The sequence below is a fragment of the Aotus nancymaae genome, unplaced genomic scaffold (genome assembly GCF_030222135.1).
Source record: "Aotus nancymaae isolate 86718 unplaced genomic scaffold, 86718_ANA_hifiasm-v0.15.2.pri h1tg000002l, whole genome shotgun sequence".
In the NCBI taxonomy this organism is placed as follows: Eukaryota; Metazoa; Chordata; class Mammalia; order Primates; family Aotidae; genus Aotus; species Aotus nancymaae.
The window spans coordinates 8,922,276-8,941,576 of NW_026988413.1; the positions used below are offsets into that span (position 1 = coordinate 8,922,276).

Here is a 19,301-nt window from a genome sequence, read left to right on the forward strand (position 1 = left end):
GGACGTTACTGGGAATAGGCTATACGCACAACTTCAGCAGGACAGCGTGTAGGTGGACTCTGCAGATACGCGCCCAGTGAGGCCGACCAGAGGCCATGTGGTTCACGTGCAGATTCTGGTGTGAGAAGGCCTAAATCTGAGGACAGTTTTTCTGCTTACTGGTGGTGGGATTTCAGTTGCTTGATCGTTTTAGAATCTCAGTTTCCTCATCTGTAAAATAGAACTGGCACTAATATTTAACTGTAGGGCCTTGCATGGTGATTGGCACGTAGCAGTGGCTCAGTAAACGCCAGCTGCAATCAGTGTGCCCGGAGGGTCACCCCATTCACAGCGGCCGGGTCAGTGGCCCACACACTCACACTGCAGGTGCTCCCGTGGTGTGTGGTTGCTCTTTGAAGCCCCTTCTTTGGAACTGCCCTTGGACTTGCATCACTTACCTCGATGGTCATCATCGGAAGCTGATCCTTGAACTTTGTGGGCAGGCATGGCGTGTGAACATAGCTGAGTGTCACTGGCGATCATGTCTGCTGAAAGAGGGTGATCTACCTGGAGAACTCTGTTTGGAGCAACAGCCAGGTCTTGTTAGGAATTAATGTCATTGATTTGGGGACCTATCAGCTGGCTCCAAACAGATATTCTAGGAACATGAAGTAATGTCAGCTCCATGTACTGAGTGAGAAGGTGACTTCTGGGAGAGGCAGATCCTGTGAAAATACAAGTGCTGGCATGTCCCAGAGAAATCCAGCAGCACCACTTTCTACACATTTGACTAAAATTTAACTTGAGGGGAAGGGCTAACCCTGAGTTCATTCTGGAAGACAGAAAAGAGGAATTTAAAAGTCGATGAGGATGAGAGGTTGGTGACAGTGTGGCACATGGCAGGGTGAACTGTTGGTTGAGAAAAATCAGAGATCCAAAGATGATGCAGATGTCAACCCTCCAAATACGCAGAAAAGAGGCTCCCATTCATTCGTGGCTGTGGAGAAGCCAGGCACCATCTTCACCTAGCAAATTAGCAAAGAGTAAAGCAAGCCAGAAAGCATGGCTGAAATCTGTGTGCTCAGACATTGCCACTCAGAGGGCTCATCATTTCAGTCTCTCAAGACAGCAATTTGAGGCTTTCTAGTCTTAAAATATATATGAAGTTTTTATTTTTTAATTATATGTGTGTGTGTGTATGTGTATACATATACATATATATATATATGACATGATCCCAGCTCACTCGTGTATATATTTTGTTTTCTTTTGTTTTATTTTTGAGATGGAGTCTTACTTTGTTACCCAGGCTGGAGTGCAGTGGCATGATCTCGGCTCACTGCAACCTCCACCTCCCGGTTCAAATGATTCTCTTGCCTCAGCCTCCTGAGTAACTGGGATTACGGGCATGCACCACCACACCCAGCTTATTTTTGTGTTTTTAGTAGAGACAGGGTTTCACCATGTTGGCCAGGCTAGTCTCGAACTCCTAACCTCAAGTAAGCCACCCACCTCAGCCTCCCAAAGTGTTGGGATTACAGGGGTGAGCCACCACACCTGGCTTATTTTTAAATATATTTTAAATATTTTAAATGTTCATACATTGGACCTAATAATTTACTTCCTGAGAGTCTAACATGAAAAAGAAACCAAAATATAGATTAAGATGTATAAATACAAATCACAGTATGATAGACTGTTACACACTAAAATCACATTTAGGGAACGTTTTGAAACCATAAGTTTCACTCGTATGTTTATTTAGTTCATCAGATCTCTTTGGTAGCAGGTACTATGTCAAGAACTACATTAACCCTGAGGCCGTTGCCCTCAGACTTAACTCCCGTGGAGAGACTGACGTTAACAACCAAAACACCTCACATGGGTGAAAGCACAGGCACCAGCTGTGACAGAGCTGGGAGGCAGAGCATCCAGGACTGCGAGACACACGACAGGAAAGGTGCCCTTGAGTCTGGGAGGTCGGAAAGGCCTCTTTGAGGACGTGGAATTTCTAGTGGAAACCTGAAGACCGAGTAGGGTTCTGGCTGCTCCGTGGAGAACTAACTGGAGTGAGGAAGGTCTGGGAGCTAAGAGACCACTTGGAGGTTCTTTTTGTTTTCCAGGTGGGAGACCTTGGCATCGCCCTGAGAGAGAAGTGGCTGTTGGCAAGATATATTTTGGCCAAGGGCTAGGAAGGACTTAGGGATTGGTGGGAGCTAAGGATGGCTCCCAGGCTTCTGGCTTAAGTAAGAGTAGAGGGAGGGCAATGTGAGGTTCAGATTTGGAGAAACACTGAGAATTCCATTTTGAACACATTAGGTTTGAGATCCCTATGAGACATCAAAGAGAAGGTGTTGAGAAAGCAGCTGAATAAAGGAGTCTGGAGTTGAGAACAGAGGTCTGAGGTAGAGATATCTGGCCTTGGCACATTTGGACAGTTGGGTGTCGGCAGCAGAGACAGGTTGCTCAGTCTGTAGAGCAGGAGGAGAGGAGAGCACCGGCCATGCCCTGCAAAACCCTGGCTTTTGGGGCAGTTTCAGGGATTTGGAATGTGTTGTTCATCATGGGGCCCAAGTGTTAGTATTTTTTATCTTCCAAGGTGATTTTCATATGCAGCCAGGATTGAAAACCAGTCGCAGGATTTGGAAAAAGAAGGAGGAGCCAGAGGAATCAAAGGAAACAGAAAGAGTGGCCAGAAAGGTAGCAGGAAAATTAGGATAGTGCCTTGTTGGGTATTTCTAGAGAAGAATGCTTCCAGAAGGAGGGAGTATGCCCAATAGTGTTGTATTCTGCCGTGGCGTTTAGGAACAGGAAGACTGAAAAGTGTCCATTGGATTGCAAGCTGAAAATCATCAGTGACCCTAGGAAGACAAACAGTGGTAGCTTAGTGGAGGTGGCAGCCTGATAGTCAGTGGGTGAGGAGCGGATGGGAGGCAAAGAAGTAGAGATGGCACGTGCTGACAGTCATTTCAAGAAGTTTAGCTGTGGGGGAGTGGAAATACGGGGCAGTTGGGGGAATTCTTGTTTACCTGAGATGGGGATTGCTAAAGCCTGTTTGAAATGTTGATGGAATGATCCAATTGATAGGAGGATTAAGGGTGTAGAAGCGGGAAATGTAAGTATAGTGAGGTCAATGATGTAAGAAAAGGAGATAGAAAAAAACTGGGTGGAAACATTCCAAAGCCATATTTTTCTGTTTTATAAAATGTTCTGATGTGAGCATATATTACTTCTTATTCAGTAAAAAGATATTTTTTAAAACAGTGCATAGTAAAAGACTTTGAGTTGAGCAGGGCAGATTGAACATGTATTTATTTCTACCACCCCGAATCCTTCTAAAACAAGAGTGAAGGATCTTTTTTTTTTTTTTTTTTTTTTTTTTTTTTTTTTTTGAGACGGAGTTTCACTCTCGTTACCCAGGCTGGAGTGCAATGGCACGATCTCGGCTCACCGCAACCTCCGCCTCCTGGGTTCAGGCGATTCTCCTACCTCAGCTTCCTGAGTAGCTGGGATTACAGGCACGCGCCACCATGCCCAGCTAATTTTTTTGTATTAGTAGAGACGGGGTTTCACAATGTTGACCAGGATGGTCTCGATCTCTTGACCTCGTGATCCACCCGCCTCGGCCTCCCAAAGTGCTGGGATTACAGGCTTGAGCCACCGCGCCCGGCCTGAAGGATCTTTTAAAAGGAAAGGAGAAACAGCAACAAAGTTTTTCAGCCCTGAAGCAGGTGATAGATGCGGTGAGCTGAATCTGAAATTGGTACTGGGGAAAGCTGAGAAGGAACCCAGTTTGCACCCCGACACCTGCTCGGGACTCAAGAGTTAATAGTACCAGAGACTCTAGGGCTCCCTGGAAATAGGGATGAAGTGAGGCTAAACACAGAGAACTGGCTGAACATCTTTTAAGGAGGCCACTTAACACTCCCTCAGCTCCCACTGCCTCCCTCAGTCCCGTCTGCAGGCATCTGCCTCTCCCTAGCACTGGTATGTGACAGGCTTATTCTCTAGAGAGGGTGAAAAGGAGGCTCTCTGGACGTAGGCACCAGGCACAGTCGAGGGTGGGGCACCATGTTGAAAACGGGAAGAAGGAGACTTGAAGTGCAGATACTGAGATCTCCAGACTTCCTCCCTAACTCGACTCCCAAAATGTTGCCGATACCCAAGATTAAACCCTTTGGGCAGGATATTGGGAGAGTCTTATCTGGATGCTTTTGGGACCAACCCAAGAGCTTTCTGAGTAAAATGACTTGGGCAAAGCACCCTGCTGGGAAACAGAGACCCATAGTTAGCAAGCCCCACCCTAATGCACTCAGCTTTCTGTTCTCTTGAGTGTCCACTTTTAAGACTCTGTGGACAACCAAGAACCAGGAGACATTTGGAAAAAGCCTGTGGTATACAGAGACAAATAAGTAAGGAAATCAGAAAAATATATTTAGAGGAGCAGAGACCATGCGGAGAGGAAAAAGTATATATACAAATGCTTACATATAAAATCCTTAGATAAAATAAGTGAATGCATTCATGACACAAAAGTGTAATTAAAAGAAAAGAATAGAAAGGAACTCTCGGAAATTAAAAATGTAATCGTACAAATTAAAGACTCAGTAGCAGTGTTGGAAGATAAGCACACATCCCAGAAAATAAAGCTAAAAGAAAATAAAATAGGGAAATGGAAGGAAATAGGGAAAGAATTAGAAAACCGAAGGATGGAAGTCCAACATCCAGATAATAGGAATATCTAGAAAAAAAGAGTAGCAAAAACCGGTGGGAATTGTCAACAAAATAGTTCAAGAAAAATTCCCACCAATTAAAGACATAATTTTCCAGATTGAAAGAGCCCACCAACTGCCCAGAGGCTGGAAGAAAATAGACCTACACTTTCAGCATGAAATTTCAGAGCAACTGAGAGCAAAGGAAACCCTACAAGCTTCCAGAGAAGAGAAGCAGATTCATGCACAGAAACAAGAATTAGAATGGCCTCAGACGTTTTTAACCACATTGGGAGCTAGAAGACAATAGAGCAATGCCTTTCAAATTCCAAAGGAAAATATTTTCCAACTTACAATTTAATATCTAGCCAAACTATTTTGATTAAATATGACTGAAACTGAGACATTTTGAGATGTTCAAGTCTCCACAAATCCTTTACCTCCCCAAATCCTTTATCAAACTGGGGGAGGTGCTTTGCCGAAATGAGGAAGTAAACCAAGAAGGAGGCATTAGAAACCCCAGCTTGAGAGAGAGGCGGATGCTCTCCCAGGGGCATGGCACAGGGGCATTCTGAGAGGTCAGCAGTGCACCTAGGGGCAGCCAGTCGAGTAGGGCACCTCCGCAGGTCCCAGAAATTTGTCTTCAAGTAGATGAAATGGATAAATACCCAACATATTTGAATGTTTTGAGAGGAAAGTTACACACAAGGTTGGGGGACTTTGGAGCTGAGTTCATGATAATTAGTAGTAAGCTGGGCAAAAGAAAAAAGTGTCAGATCTAGGGAAGGCAAGAAGGTTTACAGGCACAGGAAGCACTCAGTGTATATTACAGAGTTTAGTATGAATAACATTGATATAATCTAGTGATGGAAACACCCAGTATTGATCCAACTAAAATTTTAACAAAACTATATTGGCAGGATCAATTCAGACGAGATGGTCCTGACCTTTATCTCTTGGAAGTCAATGGATGATACTTAAAACTGAAAACTCAAGGAGTAGCAATATAATCGTTACTTAGAGTTATGGAGGTAAACGCCAAAAGAGTCAGCTGAAATCATTGACGTGATTCCCAAGGGGGAGCAGAAAATGGGGCAGAGGAGTGGAAAATAACTTTTGAAAAATAAGTTTTGGGCTGGGTGTGGTGGCTCAGGCCTCTAATCTCAACACTTTGGGAGGCCGAGGCAGGTGGATCACTTGAGGTCAAGAGTTCTAGACCAGCCTGGCCAACATGGTGAAACTCCATCTCTACTAAAAATACAAAAAAAAAAAAAAAAATTAGTTGGTTATAGTGGAGCATGCCTGTAATCCCAGCTACTCAGGAGGCTAAGGCAGGAGAATCACTTGAACCCAAGAGACGGAGGTTGCAGCCCTGTCTCAAAAAAAAAACAACAAAGTTGTGAAGAACTGTTTACACTGTGTAACTTAAAAAAAAAACACCTTTTAAAATCACATATCAAATTTTTAAAAACCTAACAGAAAGTATAGCCATGAGAAGATCGGAAAGTCAGTGTCAACCAATATTTACTTGCTTTGAGCTAGTAGAGAAAGTTAATGTGACAATACTGGTTTTTAATTTCAAAAAGAAAAAATACAGAGAGAAAGTCCCCCATAATTTTATCTCAAGAGTCAGCACTTTATTCCTTCAAATTTTATGTGCATATGATTACATACACACACATAGCCTTAATCATATAAGCAATACATAGACACGCTATCATTGTAAAAAATTCAGACAATATAGAAGTATTGGCAAGTTTCTTTTTCAATAATATATCATTGACATTTTTACGTGTCAGAATATATAAAGTTGCCATGTTCTTTTTCATAGAGAGTAGCATTCTGTGTATTGATTTCATAATTTATTGGAATACTCTCCCATTGATGTGCATTTAGGCTGTTCACAAGTTTCAGTGCTTCAGTAAAGATGATTATAAATAGATCTTCATGCGCTTGTCTGGAACTTATTTAGAAATGGATTTTCTGGGTCAAAGGATACACCCACTTAAAAGTTTAATGGATCCTGGCAAATCCTTCACATCACTTGTGCCAGTTTACACGCCTTCGTTCGTCTAAGCATGAAAATGTTTGTTTCTACACACTGTTGCCAGTAGTAGGTATTATTTATCTTTTTCTCGTTTGCCAAAGTAATGGGTAGAAAAAACAGAGTATCTTGATGTTTTTATTTGACTTTCTATAAGGGTGATGTTGAGCATATTTTCATAGCTTTATGATTACTAGTATGTCTTACTACTCTGGGAATAATCTTTTTTGTTATTCTTTTGGATTACTCATCTTTTTATTATTGATTAGTAAAAAGCTTTTAAAATAATTAAGGATATTAGCTCTTGTCTAGCAGCATGTATGTGAATACTTCTCCCGGTTTGTGGTTTACTTTTTTTTTTTTAAGACAGAGTCTCACTCTGTTGCCCAGGTTGGAGTGCAGTGGCGCTATCTCAGCGCACTGCAACCTCCGCCTCCTGGGTTCAAGTGATTCTCTTGCCTCAGCCTCCTGAGTAGTGGGGATTACAGGCGCCTGCCACCATGTAGGGCTAATTTTTTTGTATTTTTAGTAGAGACTGGGTTTCACCATGTTGACCAGGCTGGTTTCAAAACTCCACCTACCTTGGCCTCCCAAAGTGCTAGGATTACAGGCATGAGCCACCATGCCTGGCTTGTGGTTTACTTTTATATTGTGTGTGTGCGTGTGTGTGTGTGTGTGTGTGTGTATGTGTGTATGTGTAGTAGCAGTTTTTAACTTTTTTGTGTTCAAATTTATCAGTAATTTTCTTTTTTTTTTTGAAACAGAGTCTCACTCTGTTGCCCAGACTGGAGTGTAGTGGCACATCTCAGCTCACAATCTCTGCAACCTCCACCTCCTGGGTTCAAGTGATTCTCTTGCCTCAGCCTCCCGAGTAGCTGGGATTACAGGCATGTGCTACAACACCAGCTAATTTTTGTATTTTTAGTAGAGAGAGATGGAGTTTCACCATGTCGGCCAGGCTGGTCTCGAACTCTTGACCTCAAGTGACCCACCTGCCTCGGCCTCCCAAAGTGCTGGGATTACAGGGGTGAACCACCATGCATGGGCCTCACTTATTTTCTTTATGGTATCTGGGTTTTATATCAAGTGCAGAAATATTTACTCAAGCTATTTTATTCAGTAAACACTATGATCACAGATCTTAGGTCTGTTAGGATCTCAAAAAAACCTATAAAAATATTTGAAACCCAAAATTTTTCTCCCTAGAAAACAAAAAGAAAATTGCTAAGTAATTAAATGCTTATTTTAAAAAGCGTCTTAAAATATAGCATTATATCAGTTCCATTAACTAATAAATTAGGTCTTCACAAATGTTTAATACATTTGAAAACAATTTATAGGATTTACCTCACCTCATAGGAGTTCTTATGAACATGCATGATTACAAAGATTAAAAACCAATCACAGATTAAATGTTTCTTATAGCCAAAGCTACAAAAATCCTTTCAAAATAATTTATAGCAAAATTTATAGTTGATATGAGTTGGGCACATTTCATATGTTTGGCATGAATAGCCAAACATCCTCCAGAATGAGTATCTGAAGTCTCATATGGCTACGAATAGCCTGTTCCTCAGCTTCAAGTTGTAAACTTAGGTACCTGGGCTTTTTTCTAATACTAGTATGAATTCATTATTTATACATAAATGTTTTGTTCATCAGGAGTTCGATGTGAACTATGTGAAGGTAGCTTTTTTCCCCTTCTAGTCAGGAAGCCAGTTGCCCCCATTCCTTTTAAACTTTTCCCCACTGGATTGAAATGTTACCTTTTTCATAAACTATATCTTCACAATGTATGTGTCTTTGATTACTTTTTTAAATGGAAGAACGAATTCCTGCTTATAAATAAATGCAGCTTGGTTGTCAGTACTCTCAAAAGTTGTTTGGGGTCGGGAGATGTTTTTGGTGGAAAACACTGGCGTTCCCTGCTCTCTAGCAAGTGGAGGGGAGGGTGAAAGTGCATACATACTGCTTGTTTCGAGAGAGAGATCGAGTACATGCCACAGAGAGGAGCAGGCAAGTGCCTGGAGCTCAGGGAGGAGCACAGCTACGTCCAGCTGAGAGCACTGAAGAGGCTTGATGGAGTGGTAGACACTCGAGTTGAGTCTTGAAGTAGGGACAGGTGTTGGAGGCATTTGTCTTCAAGCTGCAGAAGTGTTGTGAGTGAGCTGCAGTGAGCCATGATCTCACCACCGCACTGCAGTCTGGGCAACAGAGCAAGACCCCATCTCTTAAAAAATAAAATAAAACAGGGACTTCCTGCCCATCTCTGTCTTACTATAAAGCATTTCTCAGAGGCACAAAGCCCCCAGGTCACCAAAGAGAGAGAATATTCAGAACTTTGGGATACATGTCCTGAAGCACATCACTCTGGGGCCTGGATGGGAAGTTCTCTTGCAGCTTAGGTTCTTTGCAATATTTTGGCTTTAACAAAATTGAAAAAGAACCTAACCAAGTTTTGAGCTGATAGGTCATTAGAAACAATTTTTCATGATATGTTGGCCATGTGATCTTTGTCACTTATAATTCAGAAGTTCAGAATTGACAGTTCCATAAAAAAGCTTCTTCCAGCTCATCTACATATTTATGTAAATGAGAATTTCCAATGTAAATGAGGTTTCATTTATAAAAATGAAAAACAGACTAAAATTGATTCTGAACTGTGCGTTCTACAATAAGAATATTTATTTCCAGATAAGTAAACTAATTGGAAAAAATTTATATTCATCCTTATAAGAGACACGTTTCCCAAAGTTTCTTTATTTTCTGTCTTGGATAATTATTTATCATTTTATAGTGATAATCACTGAGGATAACTTAAGCCAGGAAAAAAAAAATGAACACTTTAAGACCTGTGGTTATTGGAAACGAAAGCAAAATTAAACTTTCAATTTACATACACATTTCTGTGGCAGAATGGTAGATGAAGTGATGAGTAAAAGGCTTCTAAGCATACAAATATGTTCTATTAGGATAAAATTCTGTGGACAAAGTGGGAATAGAAATAGAAGTTCAAGGTGAAAAGGAATGATATAAAAATTCCAACTATCAAAGAAGAACTTGTTCATGATTTTTTAAGTGAATAATGGTGGGTTTAAAATTGCTGGGGTTCTTAGATTCCATTGGCAACATTAAAGGGTGATGGAAGAATTTATTTCAAAGTATCAATATTTACAATACTCCAGAAATTACATATTTTGCAGTTACTGATGCACTTCATATATTTATTCAAAAGGGTGCAAAGGAGTACATAGTTTTAAAAATTATTTTAAGGTGTTAGCAAGCAAAATAGATATATATATTTTTGAGACAGAGTCTTGCTCTGTCTCCCAAACTGGAGTGCAGTGGTGTGATCTTGGCTCACTGCAAACTGAGTAGCTGTGATTACAGGCGTGAGCCACCACGCCTGGCTAATTATTGTATTTTTTAGTAGAGACAAGGTTTCACCATGTTGGTCAGGCTGGTCTTGAACTCGTGACCTCGTGATCCACCCACCTCGGCCTCCCAAAATGTTGGGATTACAGGCATAAGCCACCGCACCTGGCCTAGCAAGCAAATATTTTAAGTAGTTTGTGAAGTCAGGGAGGAAGTTTTCCTGATGTGAGAGTCATGGTCATGTGTGTGGAGGGATCATAACGATTTAGCACAGAGACAAGGACTGAAGACAGAGGAGAAAAGGCCCACAAAAAAATGCAGCAAAACTCCAGGGAGAAAGAAATGGGCAGGGCTGAGGAAACAAGCCGAGGATTTCAGTGACAGGAGGAAGGAAGAGAGACATGACTTTCCCCGAGATTGGAGAGAAAAGGGAGGTGAAGATGGTGACATTCAGCCACTGCAGGAAGAAGTCGGGGATGGAAGTATGGATGACTTTTTCTTTTCCTTTTTTTTTTTTAAGACAAGGTTTCACCATGTTGGTCAGGCTGGTCTTGAACTCCCAACCTCAGATGATCCGCCCGCCTTGGCCTCCAAAATGCTTGGATGACAGGCGTGAGCCACCACGCCTGGCCTCCTTTTCCTTTTAATAGAGAATAGGACACAGACATCTTTGGAGAGAGTGGGAGCTCCCACAGTTCTGAGGGAGTGTAGCAGAGGTCTTCATTTAAGGCTGTGAGGGGTAAATGAGAACATTAGAGCTGCTGTATATTCCATCTGCTCCCAAACCAGTTGAGCTGGTGAATCAGAGAGGCATTAAAGGAGTGCCACGCATTCGAAGAAATCCAGCGTAGGTCGTTTAGCACCCATTTTTAACCTGATGAGTTTGATTTCTTAGTAAGGGAATGAGTGGATTTGGGAGAGGAGCACGAGAGCCTCAGAAGGGCACGACTGAGGCTGCTTGGTTCATTTGTCTCCTCGTTTCTTTTCTCTTCTTCTCACAGCACTTGTCACCTTCTAACATACAATGTAACTTATTTATTGCATCTGCCACCTTATGTAAGGTCTGTTTCTTTCACTGATACATCAAAAGCCATTAGACCACATGAGATGTAGTTGGTGCTCAGTAAATATCTGCTAGTAAACATTGAATGAATGAATGAATATGTTTGTATATGACATATTCTACTGTTACTGCAGTAAACATTTGTTCACCACAGCAAAAGTCTGGGAACAAAAAGTGAACGTTCTTCCTTAAGGAAAAAATGAATAAGCTAGGGTTTTATCCTGAGCAAGGAATATATACAGCATTGTTAACAATGTGTTAGCACTATAGACATTGGTTTGAGGCCGGGTGTGGTAGTTCATGCCTGTAATTCCAGCACTTTAGGAGGCTGAGGCGGGCAGATTACTTGAGGCCAGGAATTTAAGACCAGCCTGGCTAACATAGTGAAACCCTGTCACTACTAAAAATACAAAATATTAGCTGGGTGTGGTGGTGCATGCCTGTAATCCCAGCTATTCAGGAGGCTGAGGCACAAGAATCACCTGAATCTGGGAGGCAGAGGTTACAGTGAGCTGAGATTGCACCACTGCACTTTAGCCTGGGCAATAGAGGGAAACTGTCTCACAAAAAAAAAAAAAAAAAAAAAAAAAGCTGGGCTCAGTGACTCACCTGTAATCCCAGTGCTTTGGGAGGCTGAAGCAGGTGGATCATAAGGTCAGGAGTTCAAGACCAGCCTGGCCAACATGGTGAAACCCTGTCTCTACTAAAAACACAAAAAATTAGGCAGGCATGGTGGCAGGTACCTGTAATCACAGCTACTCAGGAGGCTGAGGCAGGAGAATCACTTGAACCTGGGAGGCGGAGGTTGCAGTGAGCCGAGACCACACCACTGCACTCCAGCCTGGGCAACAGAGTAAGATTCCATCTCAAAAAGAAAGAGAGAAAAAAAAGAAGAAAGAAATTGGTTTGAAGGGATTTCTACAAGATATTTCAGTAGAGGAACACAGAGGAGGACCACAAGGCAATTTTCCTTTTTAACACCAATAGTGATCAAAAAAACCATATAAATGTATATTTATATGTGTTGTTAAGAATAACAACATAAACACAGAGAAAAAGCCAAGCTAATTAAAGGAGTTACCTGGGAAGTCATTGGTGAAATGGGAAGTGAGAGAAGGGGAAGGCAAATTAGAAGGAAAAAAATACTGTACTTAAAAAACAAAAATGTGTTATGATCCCATTTATGTAAAATGACACCTAATGTATCTAATGATACATTTGAAATTAGTCTACAGACCTATAGGCAAGTTTAAAAACATAAATTTCAGGGCAGTGTGTAATAGGATACTGTTTAACTAAAAACAAACTCAAATGCCTGTTGTACATGCATACATGCTGAGGAATGTGAATCTGTCTTTTGAGCACCTGAGGGTATGGGGCTGAAGGGTGGGAGTGGTCAGGAGGTGGTTGGCCTTTTCTTCATCACCCTGATTGGGAGGGAGTAGATGAGAGAAACTGTGGTAACTGTACCCCTTGGCTGGTCTGAGAAAGGGAATGAGCATCTCTTTAAAATAAACCCGGCTGGGCACAGTGGCCCATTCATGCCTGTCATCCCAGCATTTTAGGAGGCTGAGGTGGGAGGATCACTTGAGCCCAGGAGTTCAAGGCTGCAGTGAGCTATGATCACACCACTGCTCTTGAGCTTGGGTGATAGAGTGAGACCTTTCTCTATTGAAAAAATAAGAGTAATAATAAACCCTGACAATGCCGAATATATTTTTTAATTATGGAGTTCATGGAAAATAAACTTTGAATCTATTTTAACTTGACTACAGTTTGTATTGGTATTCAAAGCTACAAGGTCTCCAGAAAATTCCGTGTCTACTCATTTCCAACTCAATATTACATTTTTTTCATGGTCTCCAAGATAAGACTTAGTGAGATGTAAATCGTAGGGCTGCAGAAACCTGGGCAGCTGGCATGAATGTGTTCTGGGTTCTTTTCTCCTCCTCCCCTCTCTCAGCACATGACGGGATCGTGATTAAGATCGAGGTACAGACCAACGACGAGGGCTCAGAAAGTTTGGAGACACCAGAGCCCCTGATGGGACAGGTGGAAGAGCACGGCTTTCAGGACTCAGAGCTGGGTGACCCCTGTGGGGAACAGCCAGACCTGGACATGCAGGAGCCAGAGAACACGCTGGAGGAGTCCACGGAAGGCTCCAGTGAGTTCAGCGAACTGAAGCAGATGCTGGTGCAGCAGAGGAACTGCACGGGTGAGTGCTGGACGGGGAGAGCTGGGGAGGTGTTGCCATGAGGCCTCCCCGAGGGCCCCTGCCCCCTGGGAAAGCTGTGGTTTCTCCAGAGAGGTAGCTCAACACTGATGGGTCAGCAGGTGTGAAAGAATTACCAAGCACAGCCTCAGGTATAGGCTTCCTGACTCGGGACTTAATAAGAATCCATCTCCGACCTAGGAAAGAAGTGGTTACATCTAAAGACTGGTTCAGGCAAGGAATGAAAGGGATCTCAGAGATCACCTATCCCACCTCTCATTTTACAGGCAGAGGTCAAATAGATGGGCAGGGCCACACAGAGAGTGGCAAAGCTAGACCTCTCCCAACATGTCCTTGATCGTCTTATGCCACCCTAGAAGCCTCAACTACCTTGAAGATTGCAGCCTTGGAGAGCATGGTTTTAAAATAACGATGGCACTGGCATTCTCTGGTCAAACCTAGTCTTCATTTTGTTTAATTGTAAAACAAAATGAGCATCATCACTGTGCTGCTCACTCTTGCTCCTTGTGAGTTCACGAACAGTAAGGTGCTGGGGCTCACGGTGGCCTGATCCTAGGATGTCTTTCGTGATGGGTTTTCTGATGCTGAGCCATCCTGGCGGGCCCGGGAAAAGCCCTACTTGATCATCATGATGTATTTTTTGAATTCACTATTGGACTTAGGTAATTAATATTTTACTCAAGTTAGACAACTGTATTCATAAAGGAAATGAACCTTTTCTTGAATCATTCTTATCTAGTTTTGGAAACAGTATTCTACTGGATGTATCAGATGAACCGGGCAGCTTTTGCCCTTGTTCTGTATTCTTAAACAAAATAGGAATTGTGTTCCTTGAAAAACTGGTAGAACCCACATGGACCTTTGTTTTTGTTTGGATGTTTTGTTTTTGTGAGTCATTCACCATTACATGTTCGTATAATAATTTTATATTTAGAAATATATCCACATCCATTTATTTATGTTTTTAAAAGTATTATATTGATTTAAAATGTTTAAAAATTATCTGTTGATAATTCCTCTATAATTTGCCTTTTTGCATCTAATAAAACACCATGGACATCCCTCTTGGTCAAAAGATATGAATCTAGGCTGAGAGCAGTGGCTCATACCTGTAACCCCAGCACTTCGGGAAACAAAAGCAAGAGGACTGCTTGAGCCCAGGAGTTCACGGCCAGCGCAGGCAACGTAGGGGGATGTGATCTCTACAAGAAATTAGAAAATTAGCCAGGCATGGTGGCGCATGCCTGTAGTCCCACCTCTTCAGGAGGCTGAGGTGGGAGGATTGGTTGAAGCTGGGAGGCTGAGGTGGGAGGATTGGTTGAAGCTGGGAGGCTGAGGTGGGAGGATTGGTTGAAGCTGGGAGGCTGAGGTGAGAGGATTGGTTGAAGCTGGGAGGCTGAGGCTGCAGTGAGCCATGATTGCATTACTGCACTCCAGACTGGGAGACAGAGCAAGACCCTGTCTCAAAAATATGGACACATATGGATCTAACACCTTATTTTTAAGTAACTGCATGGTATTTCAGAAATATTTTTGACATAACTATGTTGTCTTTTATAAAAGAATAGTGAAAAGATATAAGGCAAATTCTGAGTTTGTGCTAAATTGGGACCGTCATTGTATAAACTTGATTTCCTTTTTCACAGCCCCCATTAATTCTAGTAGAACTTTAGAAAACTACTAAACAGTAGTTTGTGGAATTTTGAGTCTTGAGTTTTAGGGTCAAATGTTTGGTGTTTATCATTCCATTAAGAAAAAAGCACCTTTGGCCAGGCGCAGTGGCTCACATCTATAATCCAAGCACTTTGGGAGGCTGAGGTGGGTGGATCACTTGGTCAGGAATTCAAGACCAGCCTGGCCAACATAGTGAAACCCCATCTCTACTAAAAATACACAAATTTGCTGGGCATGGTGGCGGATGCCTAATCCCAGCTACTCAGGAGGCTGAGACACAAGAATCACTTGAACCTGGGAGGCAGAGGTTGCAGTGAGCCAAGATTGCACCACTGCACTCCAGCCTGGGCAATAGATCCAGACTCTGTCTCAAAAATAAATAAATAAAAAAGAAGAAAATAGAAAAAAGCACTTCTGATGCTCAAGGGGAGTTTAGCTCTTCTCAGGATCTATTTTCTCCTCTGCCTTTCAGACATACTCTATATTTTCGGGATAAACACCAGGGCAACTAGTTACCACACGCTGCAGCTGCCTGCTCCTTGATCTTTACGGCATTGTGCTCCAAGGGTGTTCTGGGTCGCTTCCTGCTGAGAATCCTAACACTACTGAGGCAGCCTTGACTTAGCACACCTGTGTCCTAATTGTCCCACTGTAGTTCACTGGCTGTAGAGGAGGCCAAGGAAGTGCTAAGGACAAGGAGTCACTAGTAACCTTACAAGACGTTGGCTGGGCTATGAACATTGCTAGCTTCAGTCCATGTCACTTGAGGCGGTGGACCAGGTGGGTCCCAACCTGCAAGCTCTGGAGAGGACTAGGACTTCATTTTCTGTTTGGAAACATCACTTGATATCTGGGCTTGGATGACCCATCTGTGAAATGGGGAGAATTCTTGCTTGACTCGCCCTATAGTAAGATACTGCGCTCATGAAAAGAGACGGCAGGTATGAGTGCTCTGAAAAGATCTTTTTGGTTTGTTTTTAACTATTCTGCCTTCTGTGTCTTCTGTCACAGATGGGTCCAGAGAAGTGAGTGACTTTCTCATATCACACAAAGTTGGTGACCAAAAATAGAACTCCCCAGTTAGTGCCAAATAAATACAAGGACACTTGAGAAAACTCAAACAGGAGTCAGGGGCCACTTCTTTTCTCTAAAACTTACATTCTCAAAAAGGGCCAGGCTAGAGAGTCGAGGGGGCATCTCCGGGTGGGGCACGCATTGCCTGCACCTGATCCAGTTTCAAGGGTGGTGGAGTCTTCTGACTGTGCTGGTACATCTTCCTCCCATGAGAGGCTGCAGAAGGCTGGGTTCCTGATTCCTGGGGTGGGTACCAGTGAGTACAATGGGTTCCGAGGAGGGGTGGAGTGCTGTAGGTTGTGAAAACAGATGTGGAGAGGAGAGGAAAATTTCTGGAGGAAGGTGAGGAAAGGCACCAAGAGGAGAAATCTCCAAGTGGGCTCAGGAAAGAAGTGGGTCGATTTGAGCAGTGTTCAGGCAGAGATGTCCTCAGAGGGGCAAGATGTCCTGAGACGTCTCAGATGTCCTGAGAACCTTAGGAGTGGAGACCCTTTGGTACAGCTGGTAGAAACCCAACCTTTAAGCAGCCTAAGGGAAAAAGGGGCATGTATCACTCATATAATTAGAGAATTGTAAGTAGGCCCGCATCAGGCATGGCTGGATCCAGGTGCTCCCACACCGCCTCTGTGTACTGGTTTACGTCTTTCCTGCCAGGTCCAGCTCTGCCAGCAGTTTCCCATCATGACCAACAGGAAGCAATCTCCCCTGCATCCTCCCTATAAAATCCCAAGAGGACTCTGATTAGCCCATTTTAAGTCCTGACTCATTTCTGAACCAAACAGCAAGGCCAGCCTGGGTTACTCATCCACCCCGTTGGGAGAAGGGAGTGGACCAGGGGCCGCAGGGAGAGGAGAATTTTCTCAAAAGAAGGAATTTGAGCCAATAATGCAATGTTTTGGTTAGGGCGAAGCGATGCTGTACCTCCATCCAGGTAGGTTAGGGGCACCAGGCAACAGCTAATGACTTTCTGTCTCTCTCTGTCCCTGGAGCAGAGGGGATCGTGATCAAGACAGAGGAACAAGATGAGGAGGAAGAGGAGGAGGAGGAGGATGAGCTGCCACAGCACTTGCAGTCCCTCGGACAGCTGTCCGGGAGATACGAGGCCAGTATGTACCAGACCCCGCTGCCCGGGGAGATGTCCCCCGAAGGCGAAGAGAGCCCCCCGCCCCTGCAGCTGGGAAACCCCGTGGTGAAGAGGCTGGCGCCCTCTGTGCATGGTGAGCGGCACCTGAGCGAGAACCGTGGGTCCTCGAGCCAGCAGCAGCGGAACCGGCGCGGCGAGCGGCCCTTTACCTGCATGGAGTGCGGCAAGAGCTTCCGCCTGAAGATCAACCTCATCATCCACCAGCGCAACCACATCAAGGAGGGGCCCTACGAGTGCGCCGAGTGCGAGATCAGCTTCCGGCACAAGCAGCAGCTCACGCTGCACCAGCGCATCCACCGCGTGCGCGGCGGCTGCGTCTCCCCCGAACGCGGGCCCGCGTTCAACCCCAAACATGCGCTCAAGCCGCGCCCCAAGTCACCCAGCTCGGGCAGCGGTGGCGGCGGCCCCAAGCCCTACAAGTGCCCCGAGTGCGACAGTAGCTTCAGCCACAAGTCCAGCCTGACCAAGCACCAGATCACGCACACGGGCGAGCGGCCCTACACGTGCCCCGAGTGCAAGAAGAGCTTCCGCCTGCACATCAGCCTGGTGATCCACCAGCGCGTGCACGCGGGCAAGCATGAGGTCTCCTTCATCTGCAGCCTGTGCGGCAAGAGCTTCAGCCGCCCCTCGCACCTGCTGCGCCACCAGCGGACTCACACCGGCGAGCGGCCCTTCAAGTGCCCCGAATGCGAGAAGAGCTTCAGTGAGAAGTCCAAGCTCACCAACCACTGCCGCGTGCACTCGCGCGAGCGGCCGCACGCCTGCCCCGAGTGCGGCAAGAGCTTTATCCGCAAACACCACCTCCTGGAGCACCGGCGCATCCACACCGGCGAGCGGCCCTACCACTGCGCAGAGTGCGGCAAGCGCTTCACGCAGAAGCACCACCTGCTGGAGCACCAGCGCGCGCACACCGGCGAGCGGCCCTACCCCTGCACGCACTGCGCCAAGTGCTTCCGCTACAAGCAGTCGCTCAAGTACCACCTGCGGACCCACACGGGCGAGTGAGCGCACGCCCCGCCGCCGCCGCCCAGCAAGGTGCGGGCTGAACCCCCTTCGGACACCGCCAGGCCCGAGCCCAGCGGGCAGGGGCGGGGCGCCCCCCAGCCCCTTTACTGTGAGCTCCCCTCTCCTTTCGTCCCTCCTCCCAAGGACATGGGGGCTGTGAGACCAGGTCCCTTGCTGGCGCGTTTCCCTGGTGCCCCAGGGGGGGAGGGCGCGGACGTGGGGAACCCTTTCGGGCTGTTAATTTCCTTAACAATAAAATGGATGAAACCAATCAGCACGGGGGGCGTGATTTGGCCGCCGGCCACTCAGAGGGGCGGTGCAGGGCCATCTAGCTGGGGATAGAACTTTATAATTACCTTTTGGATACTGTGGTTCTATTTGATAATAATAGAGTAATTTTTAAAAGACGAGCGTTTCCTGTTTGCCGTTTTTGTTTGGTTTAAAGGGGCGGGGTTGAGAAGGCCCGAGGGACATGTGCTAGTGTCAGTTGACAGGTTCTGTTGGATCCTTTTTTGTGTGTCCATTCTCCATTTGGGTGGTGGAGTCGCTGATCCTGCCGGTTCTGAAATGGAGGAGAGGCAAGACTGACCAGCCTGAGGCTGTAGAGAAGTCTAAGGGATCTTGGGAGCCCCTGGACCATTGCCTGTGCCCTGGAGTCCGCGAGGATCCTGGGAATTCAGGACGGAATAGGTCCCACTTGACTAGCACGGTCAGGGAGAGTGACGGTCAAGTTTGGAATGAACTGGAAAGAAGTTCCTGTAGCAAAAGCTGGACGCTTCCCTCAGGGCCCAGGCGTTCCTGCCCAGCTGGAAATGCAGCTGGCTGAGGAGTAGCGTGGCAGGAGAGAGGCCTGGGGAAGAGGTACAGAGGCCCCTGGTGCCAGTCTTTGGGGAAGCCACAAAAGGCACCAGTCAGAACATTTTTTATTTGAATGTTGTACCAAAGCCACTCTGGACTTGCTGAATGCACTAACGAGCCCTGGTTTCTCTAGGTATTCA

At 45.0% G+C, this 19,301-nt stretch overlaps 1 protein-coding gene across 1 annotated transcript in view; it reads left to right on the forward strand.

Annotated features, from left to right (window-relative positions):
- ZNF777 (zinc finger protein 777) overlaps nucleotides 1-18,710 on the forward strand; it is a 28,131-nt gene extending 9,421 nt beyond the window's left edge. The window contains exons 5-6 of the mRNA XM_021665237.2: nucleotides 13,137-13,388; nucleotides 17,147-18,710. Coding sequence (XP_021520912.1) covers nucleotides 13,137-13,388; nucleotides 17,147-18,303 — 1,409 coding nt within the window. The 3' untranslated portion in view covers nucleotides 18,304-18,710. The remainder of the gene's footprint in view (nucleotides 1-13,136; nucleotides 13,389-17,146) is intronic.
- The last annotated feature ends 591 nt before the right edge of the window (nucleotides 18,711-19,301 follow it).